Source organism: Medicago truncatula, chromosome 1 (genome assembly GCF_003473485.1).
Source record: "Medicago truncatula cultivar Jemalong A17 chromosome 1, MtrunA17r5.0-ANR, whole genome shotgun sequence".
Lineage (NCBI taxonomy): Eukaryota > Viridiplantae > Streptophyta > Magnoliopsida > Fabales > Fabaceae > Medicago > Medicago truncatula.
Window position 1 is genome coordinate 12,691,624 of NC_053042.1, and position 20,093 is coordinate 12,711,716.

Genomic DNA, 20,093 nt, shown 5'->3' on the forward strand with positions numbered 1-20,093 from the left:
ATCCATCAATTCTCTAATGCATGAGTGAATTGCTGGAACCATAAATCTGTAAAATACTGTTAGGAGATACGCTTGGTGTGGTTGTGCAATACACGTCAAGGAACTCATAGTATCCTGAAGGGGATTCGCCGGTCATTCCTATTGCATCCAATATACATTTATTGGTGGGGGCGAATCGAACCTAAAGGTTAGTGTGGCAACCCCATACGCTTTGAGTTTTACATGCATGATCATTAAACATTTCAGGTTTCAAGTGCAGCAGCCTCTTCCCAACAAACAAGATATATAACAATCTTTAGGTTCGATTTCTATGGCTGCTTCATTGAAAGAAATGACTTCTGACTTTGTTAAGTTGGAAAAGTTTGATGGGGGAAATTTCATCCGCTGGCAAAAGAAGATGAAGTTTCTTCTTACAACATTGAAAGTGGCATACGTTCTGAACATGGCAAGGCCTGAGGAGAAGGATGATGAAACCGTTGCTGAGACAAGAGACAGACAGAAATGGGACAACGATGATTACATCTGCTTAGGACACATCCTGAATGGTATGTCTGACTCTTTGTTCGATATCTACCAGAGCAGCCCTTCTGCAAAAGACTTATGGGACAAATTGGAAACCAGATACATGCGTGAAGATGCAACAAGTAAGAAATTCCTTGTCTCTCATTTTAATAATTACAAAATGGTAGATCATAAGTCTGTTATGGAACAATTATATGAGATTGAACGTATTCTTAACAACTACAAACAACATAACATGAATATGGATGAAACAATTATTGTATCATCCATAATTGACAAACTTCCTCCTTCTTGGAAAAATTTCAAACGAACCATGAAACATAAGAAGGAAGACATTTCTCTTGAGCAACTTGGCAATCACCTTCGTTTAGAAGAAGAATACCGAAAACAAGAAGGTATTAAGAATCATGTTACTCAATAGAAGGTTCATGTTATGGAAGAAGGAAATTCAAGCAAATCTTCCAAAAAGAGAAATCATGAAAATGATAAGTCTCATCATAACCACAATGGTAATAACAACAAAAAGAAAAGGAAAGGTGAATGTTACTTTTGTGGGAAAGAATGACATTTCAAGAATGAATGCAGGTTCTTTAAAAAGAAGAACAAAGAAAAGAATTCAAGGGCAACAAATGATGATTTTGTTGCGGTCATTTCTGAAATCAACATGATTGAAGATGTTGATTCATGGTGGATAGACTCTGGTGCTACTCGCCATGTGTGCAAAAACAAGAAAATGTTCAAGACCATCAATAAAGATGTGAGTGTTTTGTACATGGGAAATGATTCAACTGTGCAAGTCCAAGGAAAAGGGACCATAGAGATTGAATTCACTTCTGGAAAAACACTTACTCTTAAAGATGTATTTTATGTTCCTGAAGTTAGGAAGAACTTGATTTCTATACCATTACTTAATAAGAATGGGTTCAAATCTGTATTTGAGGGAGATAAATTTATCCTCTCAAAGGGGGTGTGTTTGTAGGAAAGGGATATTTGTGTGAGAATATGTTCAAATGTAATGTTGCAAATATTAATGATAATAATAATAATATGATTTCTGCTTATATTGTTGAGTCTTGTGATTTATGGCATATGCGATTGGGACATGTTAATTTTAGAAAATTGGAGGATATGATGAAATCAAATCTAATTCCTAATTTTGAAAAAAAATAAAAATTTGATTCATGTACTACTTGCATGTTGACTAAAATTACAAGACAACCTTTTAAAAGTGTTAAAAGAAGTTCTAGGGTGCTAGATTTAATTCATTCAGATGTATGTGATTTACATGGTTGGCCCACCATTGGTGGTAAAAAGTATTTTGTTACTTTCATTGATGATTGCACTCGATTTTGTTATGTTTATTTAATGCATTCAAAAGATGAAGTTTTAGATAAATTCAAAATATTTAAAGCACAAGTAGAACTTCAACATGAAACTTTCATTAAATGCTTTAGAAGTGATAGGGGAGGAGAGTTCTATCATCCGAGTTATTTTGAATCCACTGGTATTGTGCATCAAGTAACTGCACCATACACCCCACAACAAAATGGAATAGCAGAAAGGAAGAATAGAACTTTGGTAGAAATGGTTAATGCCATGTTGTCCTATTCTGGATTATCTAAAGGATATTGGGGTGAAGCAATGCTAACAGCATGTTACATCCTCAATAGGGTTCCAAACAAAAGGAACAAAATAACCCCATATGAACTTTGGAAACAAAGAAAGCTTACTCTTAATTATTTGAAAGTTTGGGGTTGTAGAGCAATTGTGAAAGTGTCTGAACCAAAAAGAAAGAAATTGGGTGAAAGAGGAATTGAATGTGTATTTTTAGGCTATGCAGAAAATAGCAAAGCATACAGATTCTTGACTATTGAATCGAATGACTCATATTCTGTTAATACAGTAATTGAGTCAAGAGATGCAATTTTTCAAGAAGATAGATTTAACTCAATTTCTTATCCCAAGGATATTGTTCATTCTAATGTTCAAAATTTAGAAAACAATGAATCTGATATAGATACATTGGATGGTTCAGAACTTAGAAGAAGTAAGAGGATCCGGAAAGAGAAAGATTTTGGATCTGATTTCTTCATGTTTCTTGTAGAAGGAACAGGTAAATCCATAAATAGTTATGGACCAATTTGATTTAACCTTGAGAGTGATCCGGTAACATATGAAGAGGCTATAAAATCTCAAAATTCAGCTTTTTGGAAAGAAGCTATTCAAGAAGAAATAGATTCAATTATGGGTAATAAAACTTGGAAAGTGGTAGATCTTCCACCCGGATCCAAACCGATAGGCTGTAAATGGATCTTTAAAAGGAAAATGAAAGTGGATGGTACCATTGATAAATTCAAGGCTAGACTAGTTGCTAAAGGGTTTACGCAAAAAGAAGGCATTGATTATTTTGATACATATGCACCTGTTGCAAGAATTGCATCAATCAGAATGCTAATTGCACTGGCATCCATCCATAAGTTTGTAATCCATCAAATGGATGTTAAAACTGCTTTCCTAAATGGAGAGTTGGATGAAGAGGTATATATGAAACAACCGGAAGGGTTTGTGATCAAAGGTCAAGAAGATAAAGTGTGTAAATTAACTAGGTCTTTATATGGGTTGAAACAAGCACCCAAACAATGGCACCAAAAGTTTGACCAAGTTGTGTTAGCCAACGGATACATCATAAATGAATCTGACAAGTGTATTTACAGTAAATTCCAAAATGGAAAAGGTGTCATGATTTACTTATATGTAGATGACATGTTGATCTTTGGTACAAGTATAAATGAGGTTGAAGAAACTTAAGGTTTCTTATCCAACAATTTTGATATGAAAGATTTAGGAGAAGCTGATGTGATTTTAGGAATTAAAATCATAAGAGATGGTAACCATATTGGTTTATCCCAATCTCATTACATAGAAAAGGTGCTTCAGAAATTCAATCATTTAGATTGTAAACCGATCTCTACCCCATTTGACCAAACTATCAGTTTGCAACCAAACAAAGGTTGTCCTGTGGCACAACTTGAATATTCTAAAGTAATCGGATGCTTGATGTATGCTATGACTTGTACTAGACCTAACATAGCATATGCTGTTGGAAAGTTAAGTCGGTATACTAGCAATCCAAGTAAAGAACACTGGCACGCTGTGAAAAGAGTATTAAAATACTTAAAGGGAACAATGAATTATTGTTTAACATATAGTGGAGACCCTTCTGTTTTGGAAGGATACACAGATGCTAGTTGGGTAACGTATGTTGAAGATCATGTTTCCACAAGTGGATGAATCTTCAACCTTGATGGAGGTGCAGTTTCTTGGGGTTCAAAGAAACAAACATGCATTGCCGACTCCACCATGGCTGCAGAATTTATTGCATTGGCTGCAGGGAGTAAAGAGGCAGAATGGCTAAGAAATTTATTGTATGACATACCAGTTTGGCAAAAGCCAATGGCGCCAGTATCCATACATTGTGATAGTCAATCCACACTATCAAAAGCTTATAGCCAAGTTTATAATGGGAAATCAAGGCATATTGGTTTAAGACATAGCTATGTAAGAGACTTGATTTCTAATGGAATAATTTCCATCATGTTCGTAAGAACAGAGAAGAATCTTGCAGATCCTTTGACGAAAGGTCTGACAAAGGATATGGTGTTGAAGACATCATTGGGGATGGGACTCAAGCCCATATCTAATTGATTACCAATAGTGGAAACTCAACCCACACTTGAGTAGCATCAAGTCTTGGGTTCAATGGTGAAAGTACACTATTAGAGTAATTGTAGTACTTGACAATAGATACATCCCAAAGGTAAAAGTACTTGGACCATAAGAAGAAAAAAGGTAGGATGAGGTTTTCCTCTTAATGGACATATAGCATATATTTGCTGGAATGCATACTTATGGGGCATTCCCGATATAGTCTACCTATGTGAGAATGAAGTTTGGCCGCTTCACGAAGTTCAAGGGCTTGACTCTTAAATTCTCATGAAAAGGGATATATGACACAAGGTCTTCTTAATGTGTCATCTTACAAGTCTCTTTATCAATGGTACCGAGATTCTATGTGTAAGTTATGCACACTTGTTCTAATGGATAGTTGGTTCAAAGCTTGCCTACCATACTATTTGGGAATGAGCGAAAACTTAACTTACTAAGTAATGGTTCAAATCGCGAGATACCATTATCTGAAGGCATGGAATTTCCGGATTTATGTGATTTAGTATTTTGAAAATGGTGGGGGATTGTTGGTGATTTCCAAAATAATGGAATCACTTTAGAACCAAAAGTTGTAACTCTTCATGGGAACCATTCATATACATTGGAACATTATTATTTATTATTAATAATGAACTATGACAATGACATTGATTCAAGTATATATGGTTATAACCTTTGGCAAAAGGGTGCTTAATAAATCATGGCATTGATTCAAGTTAAAGAGGTGCTTTCTCTCATGTGAAGAGTCATATAATGCACTATAAATGCTTGACATTTGGGCATTAGTTGAATATACAAAAACCACACAACTACACACAACTTGACAGAATTTTGTTACATTAACAACATAATTCTTCATCATTCTATTATTCTAAATCATCCATCAATTCTCTAATGCATGAGTGAATTGCTGGAACCATAAATCTGTAAAATACTGTTAGGAGATACGCTTGGTGTGGTTGTGCAATACACGTCAAGGAACTCATAGTATCCTGAAGGGGATTCGCCGGTCATTCCTATTGCATCCAATATACATTTATTGGTGGGGGCGAATCGAACCTAAAGGTTAGTGTGGCAACCCCATACGCTTTGAGTTTTACATGCATGATCATTAAACATTTCAGGTTTCAAGTGCAGCAGCCTCTTCCCAACAAACAAGATATATAACACTTTTAAATCGTGTGAGTGTAAAGATACCTCCTTCAATAGTTAGTTTAGCAAAATTGACTTTTCTTTTCAAATTTATATTGGCTAGAGCTGTCTATACATTAATAGCATTATAATCCAATTCTTATCGTTTACAGTAGCTAAGCTGAAAAAATATCTAACCTGAAAAAAAATAAAAAAAATCTTTCGTGTAGCGCATTTCAGCTGAATGTCCAACTGATGCATTGGAAACTAACATGTGCAATGAGACCTTTAATCTTCTTGAACACTTGTTTCTGGCGAATCACTGGGTTTGAGAGCATCAAGGCTGAGAGAAATTTCACCCCAGTAAGAACCCATTAATGAAAAAAGCATACGAAGAATGGTAAACAAAAACAAGATTAAAATATAAGTATGAAAAAGCTGGAGTACATGGCCAACCTGCATTTCTGAGGAACCCTCCAGGATATAATTGACAATCTCTTTAAACTTGGAGGCAAGGTCAAATAATATCTCCAATCTTGAAGCATAATTTTAAGATCGTGAAGCTTATTATCCATACCATAACAACAATTTGCATGCATTGTACAAACTTGATTCAAATCTCTACTTGGTTCACAAAGCCCACCAAAATAAGCTGTATCCAGGAATTTCATCTTCAGTCCAATATCAAAAATGTAAGGGTCAACCTTGATAAAGTTGAGGACATCCTGATCGTGGTATCCGGGATAGGTGTCTTGTGAGGAGTACCAAAATTTGTAAAACTCTATTGACCTATTATTGGACCTGACAAAGTTGAACCCTCCATTGGGTCTGTTATGTACATCGTCAAAGAAACCTGTGAAATGATCACACGCTATCTGGAAATCTGCATCGTCGTAAAACCGTGGAAATGGGTCCCTAAACCACATGATATCGGCATCCTAGAAGAGAAATACAGACAGGTTTCTAATTAAGACACTTTAGGAATGTACCTAGCTTTTTATATAGATTTTTTAAGATACCTTAGGAATGTACCAAGCTTTTTATATAGATTTTTTCAGTTATTTGAAAAATGTTTTTATCTAAAAAAGAAAATAAGCACCCAAGATACATTGATATAAAAAAACATAGCTGTAAATTTAACTGCAATGGAACTATTTACTGTTATCCTACCACTTGTGATTAGATTTAGAAAAATCTAGAGGATATTTGAAAACTTCATATTTTTTGAAAATGTTCCCAAGGTTCACAAAACAAGGCACTACACACAAAAGGTCAGTGATTGAAAATTGAAATACATACCGTGAACACAAAATTGTATCCCAACTCAAGAACTGAACGCAGGAAATCAATCCTTCTCCACATCATCTTCAAATAGAGAGGAGTCATAAAGAATGCCTCTTCATGAAAATCATTACCTTCACTAACAAGCAAAAAGCAATAGGTGTGTATAGCCTGACAGCGTACAAATGCCTTCTGGTCCAATGCAATAATTACTAAATGATTCAAAAGCCTACGAGTACGAACTCCAATTCTAAAGCTATCCAGGAAAAGATCAATGACTGAATTTGGTGCTGCCCATGCTTCATTTAATGTGGTCAATATAACAGTTCTATCTTCCATGGCAGCCTCATTCAGAATCTTTTCAAGTGGATACTCATTCCTAGTCTGCAGAACAATCAATTCCAAAAGAACAAAGTATGTGAAAACTTCTTGTGGGGGTGAATTACACAAAAAAACCACAATAACAATAAGATCTGTCAGTTGGGCTCAGACTGTCCATTTTGGTACATCTTCCCAACTTCAAACATGAAAAAAGGTTAAGGACAATCCAGTGTGTCCTTACGGTTACGGAAAAGTTCGGCCCAATAATTTCACTTGGCCTAGCCAACTTTCCAAAAGCATGTTATTTTGTCGGACTAGCCCAATCTACTTTACTAAAGAACATGCCCCATGATTGACTGGTTCAACTGTAGTGGTGGAGAGGGAATGGGATATAAAAGTGCCAATGGTAATCAAAATCTAGTTGAAATAATGTTTTTTGTCAGGCATGCTATGTTTATGAAACTAAATTGAGCAAGAAAGAATTTAGTGTTGAAAAACAAACAAGATTGAATTGACTATATTCACAAGACCAAAAAGTGACCTAATTATAGAAACTCTTTTGCATCTTGCAAGGACAATTCTGTCCACTTCCCATCTTACTGACCAACAATACAACTAACTAACGATAATTCAATATCAGGAAAACATAACTTAAAAATTTATGTATCTAAAAATGATTAAAGTGATTTAAAACGTCTAGTCTTGCTCATATTTTGCAATGAAGAAATCAATATATTTCCAAAGCAGCAATCTTTTTTTTTTAAAAAAACTCGGCTTGACAAATTATAACAAAAATCGGCATATACACTTATCTAATCATTCACATTTGATTGCGTTTCAAATATTGTATTTAAATAACCCATCCTCCACCTTCAACTACTCCACAACCACAACCAATCATTAGAAATGTAAAAATCCCAAAAAAAAAAAATTAAAATATTCTCCATTTTCATGACAGTCATCAATCTTTCTCAAGCAAACAATTAGTAACTAGCCATTTTGGTATTTGAGTGAGTCGATGTTGATACAGTGCTTGGGTGTATTAGAACTATAAAAACATAAGGTAAATATTTATTTCAGTCCCTGAATATGCGAAGCATTTTCACAGTAGCCCTTGAATATATGAAAATTACAAAACCATACCTAAATGTGTCCTTTGTTAGTCATTTTGGTCCTCAAATGTGTCTTTAGTTAGTTAGTTTAGACGTCGAATGTGCTTTTCCTTGGCCTATTTAGTCCATAAAATTACTAACAAAAGAGACACTTGGGACGTGTTGTAAATTCAACACACTCGAGGACTGGAGTGATAACTTCTTTCACATTCAAAACCAAAATGACTGTTTACCCTAAAAACATAACTAAATATCTCTTTTGTTAGTACTAGTAGTTAGCTAGTACGACCCTCGTATGTGTTTTTCCTTGGCCTATTTAGTCCATAAAATTACTAACAAAAGAGACACTTGGGACGTGTTGTAAATTCAACACACTCGAGGACTAGAGTGATAACTTCTTTCACATTCAAAACCAAAATGACTGTTTACCCTAAAAACATAACTAAATATCTCTTTTGTTAGTACTAGTAGTTAGCCAGTACGACCCTCGTATGTGTTTTTTGTATTGTTATCAATTGTGAATCGCAGAAAATAGCGGTTTGTTCAAATTCTGCTATGCAACAGTATTATAATGCCTCTATAGCCTCTACTTTACAATATTTTATACTAATTAGTTTATCACAAGAACAATAATGATTTGCTCAAATTCCGCTATGCAATAGCACCATAACGCTGCTATTTAACAACACTGGTTTTTGGTTTGTTAGTTTGGTTCTTGGATGTCTTGCATTAATAAGTTTGGTCCGCGAAATTACTAACAGAACACACACTCATGGATATTTTCATAATTTTGATACACTCGCGACTAAAGTGACACTCACACATTCAGGGACCAAAATTACTATATCTTGACAACTAAGAAGTTGTTTGTTGTTCAAATATCACTCCTCAATAAACGAACAAAAAGAGGGAGAAGGACACTTCCTCCTTTTGAGAGTGAACTTCATCAACTATATGAAATTATTCATCATATTACAAAATGATACTATACTACAATCTAAACCTTGGCGCAACTGGTAAAGTTGTTCTATGTGACTGAAAGGTCACGGGTTCAAGTCCTGGAAACAGCCTCTTGTGTAAAACAAAGTAAGGCTGCTTACAATACACCAAATGGTGGGACACCTTCCCGGACCCTGCATATGCGGGAGCTCTAGTGCACCAGGTTGCCCTTTACTACAATCTAAATTCTATATATTGTTTCAATTTATCCAATTTCAGCCTCAACAACCATCACATTTTATTCTTACTAAAACCAAATTAAGATAATCTAATCAATACACATTCTAAATCACAATTTCAACAGAAAAACGACGTAACTCACCGTGGCGGAATCGTTGGAAGCGGAGGGAAAAACGGTTGGAAAACGGAAGGAATAAGAGGAAGCGAAGTAAGAGTAATCAGCGTCTCTGAAGAGGAGTAAGGTGGAGAGAGAAACGGCGGCGAAAAACAGCGCTACGATGAGGATGTGATGGGGATGGAGGGAGGGGGATTCCGGCGGCGACATGGAGTTGGCGGAGTTAGTGGCGGTATGGAGGTGCGACGACGAAGAGGATCGTCGGCGATGAGATGGTAGCGTGCGCGGCGGCGGGTGTGATAGCGGCATTTGGTGTCGGCGGTGCGGTCATGTTCGGTGGTGTCGTATTTGTAAAAACGACGGTGAGAGTTTAAAAATGGAAAGTGAGTGGGTTATAAAGGCATGATGATTGTGATAGTACTAGTAGGTAGATACACATTAAGGAAGTGGGGTAAGAATTTGCTACTTGCAAGTGTAACGTGGGATTTGACATATGGGTTCCACTATAATTGTAGTCGATCGTCTGATTGAAAATGAATAGTCGAGATTGAAACATCGCGAAAGAGTCAATCTCGACAGTGTAAATTAGAGTTGTTGGATTGCAAATCTACGAGTTAAGATCACATAATGCATGAAGCAATTAAAGTAGGCGAAGAACCATATAAATAAGGGATGGTTGGTTGTTTAATTACTTATTGTTATGTCTTCATTTTTGAATTTTGTTTAATTAGGTTTCACCTAAAAAGATTGTTTAATTTGAATCTAATTTGTGTTTGGTGCGATCACAACTGTGTCACTACATGTAATCAGTTGAATTAGAATTATTCGATTAAATTATGTATTAAAATCTAAATTGTTCGATCTTGATCAGATGAATCATATATGACTGACTTAATGCAGTCACAATAGACATGATCTAAATCTTTTTTAAGGAGCAACCTAAATCCTAAATGTGTGGGACAAAAGATTTTATTATTTAATTTGATAGAGATGATAGTCCTCTTAAAGAGGGGTTGCAATAGACCCTTACTCGTTCACGTGTACACATCAAATTATATATTTTTTAATATTAATGATTAATATATTAGAAAAAATTATTAATGCTAAATAAACACTTAATTAGTAGTCTAACTCAATACCTCCATAAAAATATGATAGATCTCATAAACAATCTTATTTTGACAACTCAAATTGGAGCTTTGTAAATCTTAGATGAGGTAACTTTGATTCCCACCAAGACCAGAAGTGGTGTATCTAGTGTTCATCCTAAGGTTCCAGCCCTCCAAGAAAAGGAAGATCGGGCAGCTTTGATTGTTGAAGAAGAAGAACAACAATTGGCGAAAAGAATCAAATAGGAAGTTCAATAAGTAGAAAAGGTTGTTAGAGGTTTAATGTTTGTAAGAGTGGTTTATATATTTTCTCATCTGATGCTCATAGTGATGCATGAACAATGGTCTTATGTAACTTCTCGTGCTCGCTATAAATAATTTGTCACATTTATTGTTGATTACAATCACTTTTAGTTGGATATATTTTCTTGCGACTAAATTTAAAGTGTTATCTATGATTATGAATTTTTTGACGAAATTAACGTGCTAGTCTAACATACAAATACAATTTATTCAGATGAATAACAACGGGAGTATAATTCAAGACTCTTGTCGTCCAACACAACAAAAATAAAATTGAAAGGAAAAAAACAAGTTGCAGTAGCAAAAACAAGGATGCGGGAAGTAGATCCCTAATATTTGAGCTGAGAAAAGGATCCTATAAATTTGGTACTATCAAAATGGAGGAAAAGTGTTCAAAACCAAGCATATGTATTTCTTTTGCAGCGACTGCAGTCTTATACAATCACGATAATTTTCACATGTGTTCTATTTTGCACAACCAAAAAACAAGAAGCTAATGTTAAAAGAAATAAGCTTAAAAAAATCAAAACTGAAAGGGTGAAAAGTAAAATCTTCTTAGTGAAAAGACAAAAGAAAGATGAGTTCAGATCAATAGTAATGAGAGAGATAGTGGAGAAAGGTGATTAAGTAGTGAAGATGATCATTGGTTGCTCTTCGGTTAGTTAGCTCTCCTCTACTTTGTAATGAATAGGAGCGCCATTTGTACTCCATTTCTACTTTGTCTATTAATGTTAAATAGATGACTATGAATCCTTGTGAATAATGTGTTTAGATGTCATTGATTATTTGAAATTAGTATGTCGTTTATTTTCAATTGATTATGCTTTAATTGATTTGAATGACCGCCTGCCTTATTCTTATGAATGGGTACGTAGACGGTGTGCAGGATTAGTTGCTTAACATTACTTGCTGAGTTGCTTGATGATAGCGGAAGCTTCCTCCTTTATCTGTTTTGGAGTTTAGTAGTGTCGACCTCTGAAAATGAGTCGAGCTGAGTCGAACTTAGCTAAGCTCGGCTTGACTCGATAAAAATTAACTCGGCTCGAAACTCAGCTCGAGATCATCACGATCTTTTTTTCTTTTCAAGCTCGAACTCAACTCAATTCGAGCTCGCGAACAACTCGTTTCAGCTCGATAGCTCGATGAACCAAGAGAGAGACAAAGAAGAATATGGTTTAAATGAGCACAAAAACAACTCATAACCCTCTTAATTGTCTAAAAACAGTTTAAGTAAATGGATAACAATATTATTAATTTAATTAATTAATTAATATCCCTGTAATTCCAATGCTATTTTGAATCACTGTGCACGCCTCTTTTTATAGATCACTTGCTTTGTATCCATCATAAAACTGCATTTAATTTTTTTCTCGACAAACAAGCTTAAATCTATCAAGTGCATATGGACTATGTCATACACTTCTCTATCAAAATTATCGTTGTGGGCATTAACATTATTTTTACTCAATTGGACGTTTTTAGTTTATATTGTTAAAGTGGTATGATAAATAACTTTGACAAAAAAGGTAGAAATAACCTTTCATTTAAAATTATTGTAATTGATTTAGGAAACATATATATATATATATATATATATATATATATATATATATATATATATATATATATATATATATATATATATATATATATATAGTTGTCTCGTGAACCAAACGAGTCGAACTATCCATAACTTAAGTTCGGCTCATTTATTTGACGAGCTTAATTTTCGACTCAAGTTCAAATCATTTGGTTCATGAACCAAGTTCAATGAATCAATTACCGAATCGAGTTTCGAACTATTTTCGGGTTGGTTCGGTTCATTGTCAGCCCTAGATGTACTTGAGGATGACTTAATGTCACTGAGATTTTTATGTTGATTGTTGAAATTTTCCGCTGCGATGTTTATGAAACTAAATCTTTGCATGTTTTTGAAATGAATGATGACGTAACGTCTAAACTTTTTGAATATTTATTCTTTAAATTGCATGATTATTGTTTTCGGGGTTTAGAGCGTTTCAGTGCGCATATCTTCTTGTGATGCAAAAAAGAACTCGTAGAAACCTCGGCTAAGGGAAAGCATATGCCATGGTCCTTTGACTTTCCATAATTTATGAAGTTTGGCAGTGATGTCTTTGGTTGCATAGGGTTTGTCGCCTTTGTTTAATACCAAACGACCACGAAAGTTAATTTTATAGAAATCTAACCCCCGGGAGTAAGCGGTGGGTGTAATTGATATGGATAGCGTTTCTCCACGGATAGAGGGCAGCGGGAGAGGATCAGCCGTTGACAGAGTGCCACGTAAAGCTTGTGCGAATGAGGGTTTTGCAGACGGCACAGGTGCGGCAATCGGAGCAGGAGCAACAATTTGTGTCGGAACAGCTGTAGCATCATTACTATTGCAGGATGGAGTCGCCGCATGGATGGAAGAAGGAGCAAGCTCCGCCTGCCAGTCAAACATGACCAGGCACGCAGAACTACCAATCAACTAGGGTAAACACGTAATGATTTGGAAATTCAATTCTCAAATGAATTTCCCAACTAGCACTTCACGTGAAATTGAAATCCCGATGGTGAATGGAACTAGAACTCACCGTGAATGAAACTAGCACTCACCTTGAAATTGAATGAACGATAAAATAAAAATTTATTCAAATTTATTCATTAAATAAATGCAAGTATAAATAAAAAGAAATTAAGAAAATTAATATTTATTCGAATTTATTTATTAAATACAAAATCAGAAAATAAAAGTAAATATAAATAAAAAGAAATGAACAAAATTAATACATATAACATCACATTTTATTAATAGAATTCATACAATAATTCATACATTTGATTCGAATTCGCTGAATCTACTTATTTTCTTTTTACCCTCTTGGGCTAAAAAGTGATCAACCTTGGGTAAATAATGAGCAGCCTTCTTGGGGGAAAATACATCATCAACTATTGGGCTAAATCTAAATCTGGTTCTTTTTATATCTCAAGAAGATTCTTTTTACCCATGGTAAAAAAAATTGGGGTAAAAAGAAGCAAATTTAATTTTATCCCAAGGGTTGATCACTTCCTCAAGTCAGCTACTCACTATTTACCTCAAAATTTACCACTTTATACCTCAAAGGGGTAAAAAGAGACTAGAGACTATTGGAAGAAAAAAATAAAAATAGGGGGAGAGAGTGAAGAGGAGAGAATGTGAGATGGTGTGAGGAAATGAGGAAGTTTGAAGGGGTATTTATAGGTGGGAATGGTAGTATAGGTTATAACTACCATAAGTGTAATAAAAAAAAAACATGTAAAGGTTGTAAAAAATGTGTAGATTGAAGGTTGAAAAGCTGACTAAAGTCCAAAAAACGTGTGTTTTTGAGCTCTGACCAACCGGCCAACCTGCGTGAGTTAACACGCGCACAGGCCACTGGAGCGTGACTTAAGTCACGTAGCGTGACTTAACTCACGCAGGGGTATAATTGGCAAATCAGCTGGGCGCGAGCAAAAATGTGTTGGTAAAAGAGCAGAATTCAAAAGAAAATGAAGAGGACGTTATTCTTCTCTCTTTTGGTTTTGCTCGAACCATTAATTCAGCATGAGTTACTTCACGCTGTCACTTTTAAGACCGGTTCAATTACTTTTTAAATCGGTTCAACCGATCTTAAAAAGTATCAGCAAGAGTTAACTCACGTTGAAAATACCGAGCGTGGGTTAACTTACTTGAATTTAAGGGAATGATCAATTTCATAACTGAGAAGAGCAATTTTCTAAGTAAGAAGCCAAGAAAACATGAAAATGTACTGGTTACTAATTAATTCCTTTGTTAGCCGCACACATACATGTATTTATCCTTCTTTTTTAAGGAAAACATGTATTTTTCTTTAAAACTCTTATACTACTGTTATATATTGAAATATGAAAAAAATAAAATAAAAAAATGCTTGATTTAAATCAGATTTTGTGATAGCCTTAATTTGTTTTGTCATGCAAAAGTATCTAAAATTTGATTTAAAAGTGATTGTTTCAAATGACATATTTCAATAGTTGAGTGACCAAATATAACAAATGCATTCCTTTAAAATTCAAATGTGCAATTCTCAAGCACATAAGGTTAAAAATTAATCCCATGGTAAGGAGCTCCTTCCAAGGATGCATTCAGGGAATATTGGGTTCAATTCTCAGGGGAAACAACGCTTGGTCAGTGCGTATGTCTCTACGCACGAGCCAGATTAGTCGCTCACCTTTGGTGGGTTGGAAACCGATGCGAAAGGCAAAAAAAAAGTTTAAAAATTAATCCAGTAATTGAGTTAACAAAGCTACTAGAAATTTCATTAATTAGGATTTCACCTTTTGTTTCCCTAAGCTGACATCAAATTTCAGCATATATACCATATGTTTTGTTCCAAGAGGTATAGTACCTTTCTAGAATGTTAGTACTAAGTCCAAATGGCCAAACATGCATCCATATGTGTATTAATAATAATATTCAAATGGCCAAAGATAGGTCCAAATTAGTTATGTTTTTTTGGACAGTGGAACAACCCATATAGTTGCTAAATCCAGAGTTTCTCATATCATTGGCTGAAGAAGCATTACTTCTCTGAGGGGAAATATGGGGCAATGAAATTGATAATGACAACTCACAACCCCTTATATCTTCCTCATCTTCTGCACGTACACTCTTAGTCTTGCCAATTTCATTCACATGTTTCTTTTCATTTAACTTGGTAACCTGCAAAAAGAAGTTAAAAAAGAATAGAGATAAGAAAGTGACATGGATATTATGAAAAAAATGTACTCTTACCATCTCAAAATCAATGTGGTTTAAGGTTTTAATTCACATAGATTTCAAAAAACTATATAAATGAATAAAAGTCATAATTTTCTTAAATTATTTTTATCAATTAATGATTGTATTAATTAATATCATAAGCACATTTTTTTTAAGGAAATACTCCATCATAAGTACATATTAAAGTATAAATTAAAATAATTGTTTATATTCGGTGCACACATTAGATTAAAAGAATTAGTATTAACATTATACTAAAAAAATAAAACCTTTAAAAAAAATGACAATTGTTTTGAAACATTTGTTCTATGCAAAACTACTCTTATTTGGTAAAAAAAAAAATAGTCTTATTTGAGACAGAGAGGTATTAAATATGGAAAATTAGATTTATAGTTAATCCAACATATGATGACTTTTCGTTGAAGATATATTTTTATAGGTGAATCTTAATAAAGTTGATGAAAATTTCATGATATTTTGATTTGGTACTTTTTTATTAGTTAGGGAAAGAGGAAGCTCACTCTTTTTGTTTCCTTTTCTCATTAGTTCCCTCTAAGGAGTATTGAGTTAATCAGGCTATCGGACATCAAATATAAATACTTCTCTTTATTGAGTTAATCCTATTTGTTACGCTACCAAACACTAAATGTAAATACTTCTCTTATGAGTTAATCCTATTTGTTACGCTATCGGACACTAAATATAAATACTTCTAAATACGTTCTTTTATCGAGTTAATCCTAGTTGATTCCTTATGTTGTAAGAGACTAACTTCTTCCACTAAATTCAACCAACGTTGTAATAGAAGTGAATCGGGAACTAAAAGGGGTCTATTGTTGAATTATTGGAACACTATGTGTGTTTGTGTGTGAATTGAAAAATTCCTACAAGTCCCATATACATCTATTATTGAATGAAATTGTAAAATGATGATATCTAAAGAGACCAAGGAAGGGAAAGACAATTAACAGAGATAACAAACAAACTAACTAAAGAAAACATTATTAACTAACTAATCTTATCTCTAGTATCTTTTAACTGTAATACTTGTCCTTTTCATTTTAGTTAAGGTAGTACTAAAGTCTTATTAGTGAAAAGGTGTTTTTGACATAAATGCAACAAAAGGACCACTCTGAATTTCCATTAGAACATGCCACAGAAACTCTCAATTTCAATTCAATTGCTCAAAAAAAACTTTCAATTTCAATATTTTAACAGGACCACTGAACGTGAGAAAGTCTCAATTTTAATAATTTGGTTGGACCACTGAATGTAGAAATGATTAGTGTACAAATTCGATGCAATGATTATAATTTTTTGTCACAATGCAACTCATGGTCAATATCCCCAATAACAACTCTCTTCACATAAATTTTATTAAAAAATCATCAAGAAAATACCAACAAGGGGACCCCAAAAAATTATATCCACTTTGAAAGGTGAAATCTACAAATTTTTCTCATTATCTTAAACCATCTTAATTAAGTAACATTGTGACAATGAAATGGGAAAGGTACACAAAATAAAAAAGTACAGGGCATCAAACTGAGGTCTGAATGATGGAGCTTGAGAGCCCCCGCAATATTATTTATTTTAAAAAATTAAACTTTAAAAGAAGTGATATATATTTGAATTTTTCTCAAAAAAATAATTTGATATAAATTTGGTATATGAATTTTTACTATGTAAAAACTTGATCACTAAAGTCTAACGCAGGTGTTTGGTGTGCAATGTGTGTAAGTATGTAAGTCAGAGTTACAAGTTCAATTTCTATTCATAAAAGAATATAAAGTAAAAACTATTTTTAAAGTCAAATTTAATTTTGACCTAATTCTTTTTTTATATATATAATGCTAAAGTAATCTAATATCTAGATTTTAACCAAAGTTATGTTTGATTCTATGAAGCACTAACACCAGACATGATATGGACACTGATACGCCAACACCATTTATAAATTGAAAAAATCACATAATTTAATGTAATTTTATGTGTGATATCGTCTTAGTGTCAGATGTAACACGTGTTCGATATTGAAACACGCCTAATTTGTGAATTGTATGCGATTCCTATCATCATATCTTAATTGGAAAATCTCCACCATGGTAGTGAAATAATGCCCATAACCTAACACCCCTACCCAAAAAGCAAGTAGTAAAGTAATAATAGTAGGACAAGAAAGCATGGATTGATTTTGTATGGAATAAGTACCTGGAGCAAATCAGTTTCTTGTTTTGGTAGCACAGGAAAGATTGTGCAATATTGTGGTTGAGGAGTATGCCATATTGGACCAACAAAACAAATCTCCTTTATTCCCTTCTGCTGTTGCTGAACCATGTCCTGCACATAATCATAAAAAGTAGTGTATGGATTTGGAACTTCTTCACATATTCTTTCTCTGCATTCAAGGATTCCTGAGAGGGAATTTCTCTTCTCGATTCTAGCTCTGATATATATCAAGAGAATCCAAATGTTAATCAAATTATATTATTTTTAAACCATAAAATGGAAAAGTAAAGCCTAAAATCAAGCAAAAGTCCAACCACTTTTTCTTAATCGAACAATCACTAATATGGCTGACTTCGTGTGGTCACGATATTGTGATCGCACCTATGAAGCACAGATACGGACACCGGACACGACACGGACAATGACACGCCGACACAGCTAATAATTTGAAAAAATCACATAATTCAGTGTAATTACAAGTGTCAGTGTCGTGTCGGTGGGACACGCCTAATCCGAGGAGTACAGTCCGTGCTTCATAGGATCACACACAATATAAGCCCGGACTATTTTAAACCATGCCCCCACTATACTACTTTTAAGTCCTTTGAAAAGTTTGAAATTATTTCTAAAGAAGAAAATAAAGCTATGGTGACCTTTTTGGGGAGAAATTTCTGTAGCTAAAGAGAGAATCAGATTCCATTCCAAGAGATTCATGATCACCAAATCCATCATCATCATGCTCCTGAAAAGATTGTTTTTTATGTACGGAAGTAGTCCTATCTGTCAAATATAAACCAACACATATTAAGGAAATTAGATTGGTAAGTTTGGTTAGTACATGTTCCAAATAGCATTAACAATGTTTTTTGATTTGAAGTAACACAAACTATAAATGAACTCATATTAGATACTAAAAAGTTTCATGAAAATATCATCATAAGAAGATTTAAAAAGGACATTTTCAGTAACTATTCTAACATCAATACATATATAAGAAAGCTATAATAACAAAATGGGAGTATAAAGTTGCAGATTTTCCAAATTTGTGCATGAAGCTAGCTCATAGGCTTTGATTTTTAACCACAAAAGTCATGTAAGCATGCCTAGCTTGAATGCATAAAGCATCATGCATCAAATGTATCATGACATTCTAATGAATAAAATTTTAAACAAAACAATGATCTGAAAACACTCTAATAAAGAATAATAAATATTAAAGCTTTATACTAAGGAAGGTGAGAGACATTGTTTTGTACCTTGTTTGCATGAGTCACCTCTCATACTCCTATACATCTGGTTTAAACAAAACAAGAGAAACCCAATAAATTAACACTGCAAAAAAAAAAAAAAAAAATACCAAATAGACTAAAATATAATTTTGAAAGCATATAAAAATCAACCTGCAAATGGCTCTTAACATGTGAAATTGTTAGCCCTTTAACATCCATCAACTGAAGAACAAGTTTAGGAGTAGCCTCTAAAAATGAAAAAAGAAACATAAATTTTGACAATTTTTTTTATCAAAAATTCTATATATAAATGAAACAAGAAAATAACATCTAATAAAGTAATGTAGAAATATACATACTTTGATGACCACCAAGAGTTTCAATGGCATAAACAAAGCAACGATGAAGTTCAGGTGTCCATCTTAAACGAGGAACCTTTGATCTTACATATTGTCTCACAACACCTTCCCTTCCACAACTACTCATTCTTTCAAATCCAAAAGGGTCCTCAAAAAAACCCTCAAAACACTCTTTCTATAAGATTCTACTTTGCTTCATATATAAGAGTATGAAAAGTAATAGAAGAAGAAAACAGAATCATGATTGTGAAAGGTTGAAAATATCGAGAGAAAGGGACTTGACAAAGGAAGAGTCTGCAAATTCCTTAACATGTCACTGATAATACCTTATGCCCTATGGTAGGTGCTGTCCCTTAATGTGTCCCCCCCTCCCTTCCCTATAGCCTTAGAAATGAAATCTCAAAAAAGCATTTAACTTTTTCAGAGGTGAAAATCACGGGGAGGTTTCTGATATTGTATATGATTGTGCCCTATGCACCAATATATAGGTGCTTTTAAGTGTCTTTCGTTGTTACCATTATACAAACTGTCAAAGTTTGACCTTTGTTTCTCTTTTGGATTGACTAGTAAATACTAGTAATAATGTATAAGACAAGATCGTAATAATCACTGTGTAAGAATATAATAGATCCCATCAAAATACTTTTTATATTTTGTTTTGTCTTGTTTTCTACTATACTATGTGTGTGAATGTGAT

The 20,093-nt window shown here is 33.8% G+C and overlaps 3 protein-coding genes across 3 annotated transcripts; 1 reads left to right on the forward strand and 2 right to left on the reverse strand.

Moving 5' to 3' along the window:
• The first annotated feature begins 175 nt into the window (after window positions 1-175).
• On the forward strand, window positions 176-943 carry LOC120577992 (uncharacterized). Its single transcript, XM_039830083.1, has one exon. The coding sequence runs from the start codon at window positions 311-313 to the stop codon at window positions 941-943; it is 633 nt and encodes a 210-aa protein (XP_039686017.1). The 5' UTR covers window positions 176-310.
• Window positions 944-5,428: 4,485 nt separating this feature from the next.
• LOC25480674 (uncharacterized protein At4g15970) lies at window positions 5,429-9,811 on the reverse strand. Its single transcript, XM_013586859.3, has 4 exons — window positions 9,415-9,811; window positions 6,679-7,044; window positions 5,836-6,317; window positions 5,429-5,722 (listed from the first exon to the last, which is right to left on the reverse strand). Exons 1-4 carry the CDS (start codon window positions 9,694-9,696, stop codon window positions 5,668-5,670), a joined length of 1,185 nt encoding a protein of 394 aa, XP_013442313.1. The 5' UTR covers window positions 9,697-9,811; the 3' UTR covers window positions 5,429-5,667.
• Window positions 9,812-15,089: 5,278 nt separating this feature from the next.
• Window positions 15,090-19,750, reverse strand: LOC25480675 (protein PHR1-LIKE 3). The gene is made up of 6 exons (XM_013586860.3): window positions 19,397-19,750; window positions 19,209-19,285; window positions 19,065-19,101; window positions 18,462-18,588; window positions 17,791-18,025; window positions 15,090-15,519 (listed from the first exon to the last, which is right to left on the reverse strand). Exons 1-6 carry the CDS (start codon window positions 19,521-19,523, stop codon window positions 15,274-15,276), a joined length of 849 nt encoding a protein of 282 aa, XP_013442314.1. The 5' UTR covers window positions 19,524-19,750; the 3' UTR covers window positions 15,090-15,273.
• Window positions 19,751-20,093: the final 343 nt, after the last annotated feature.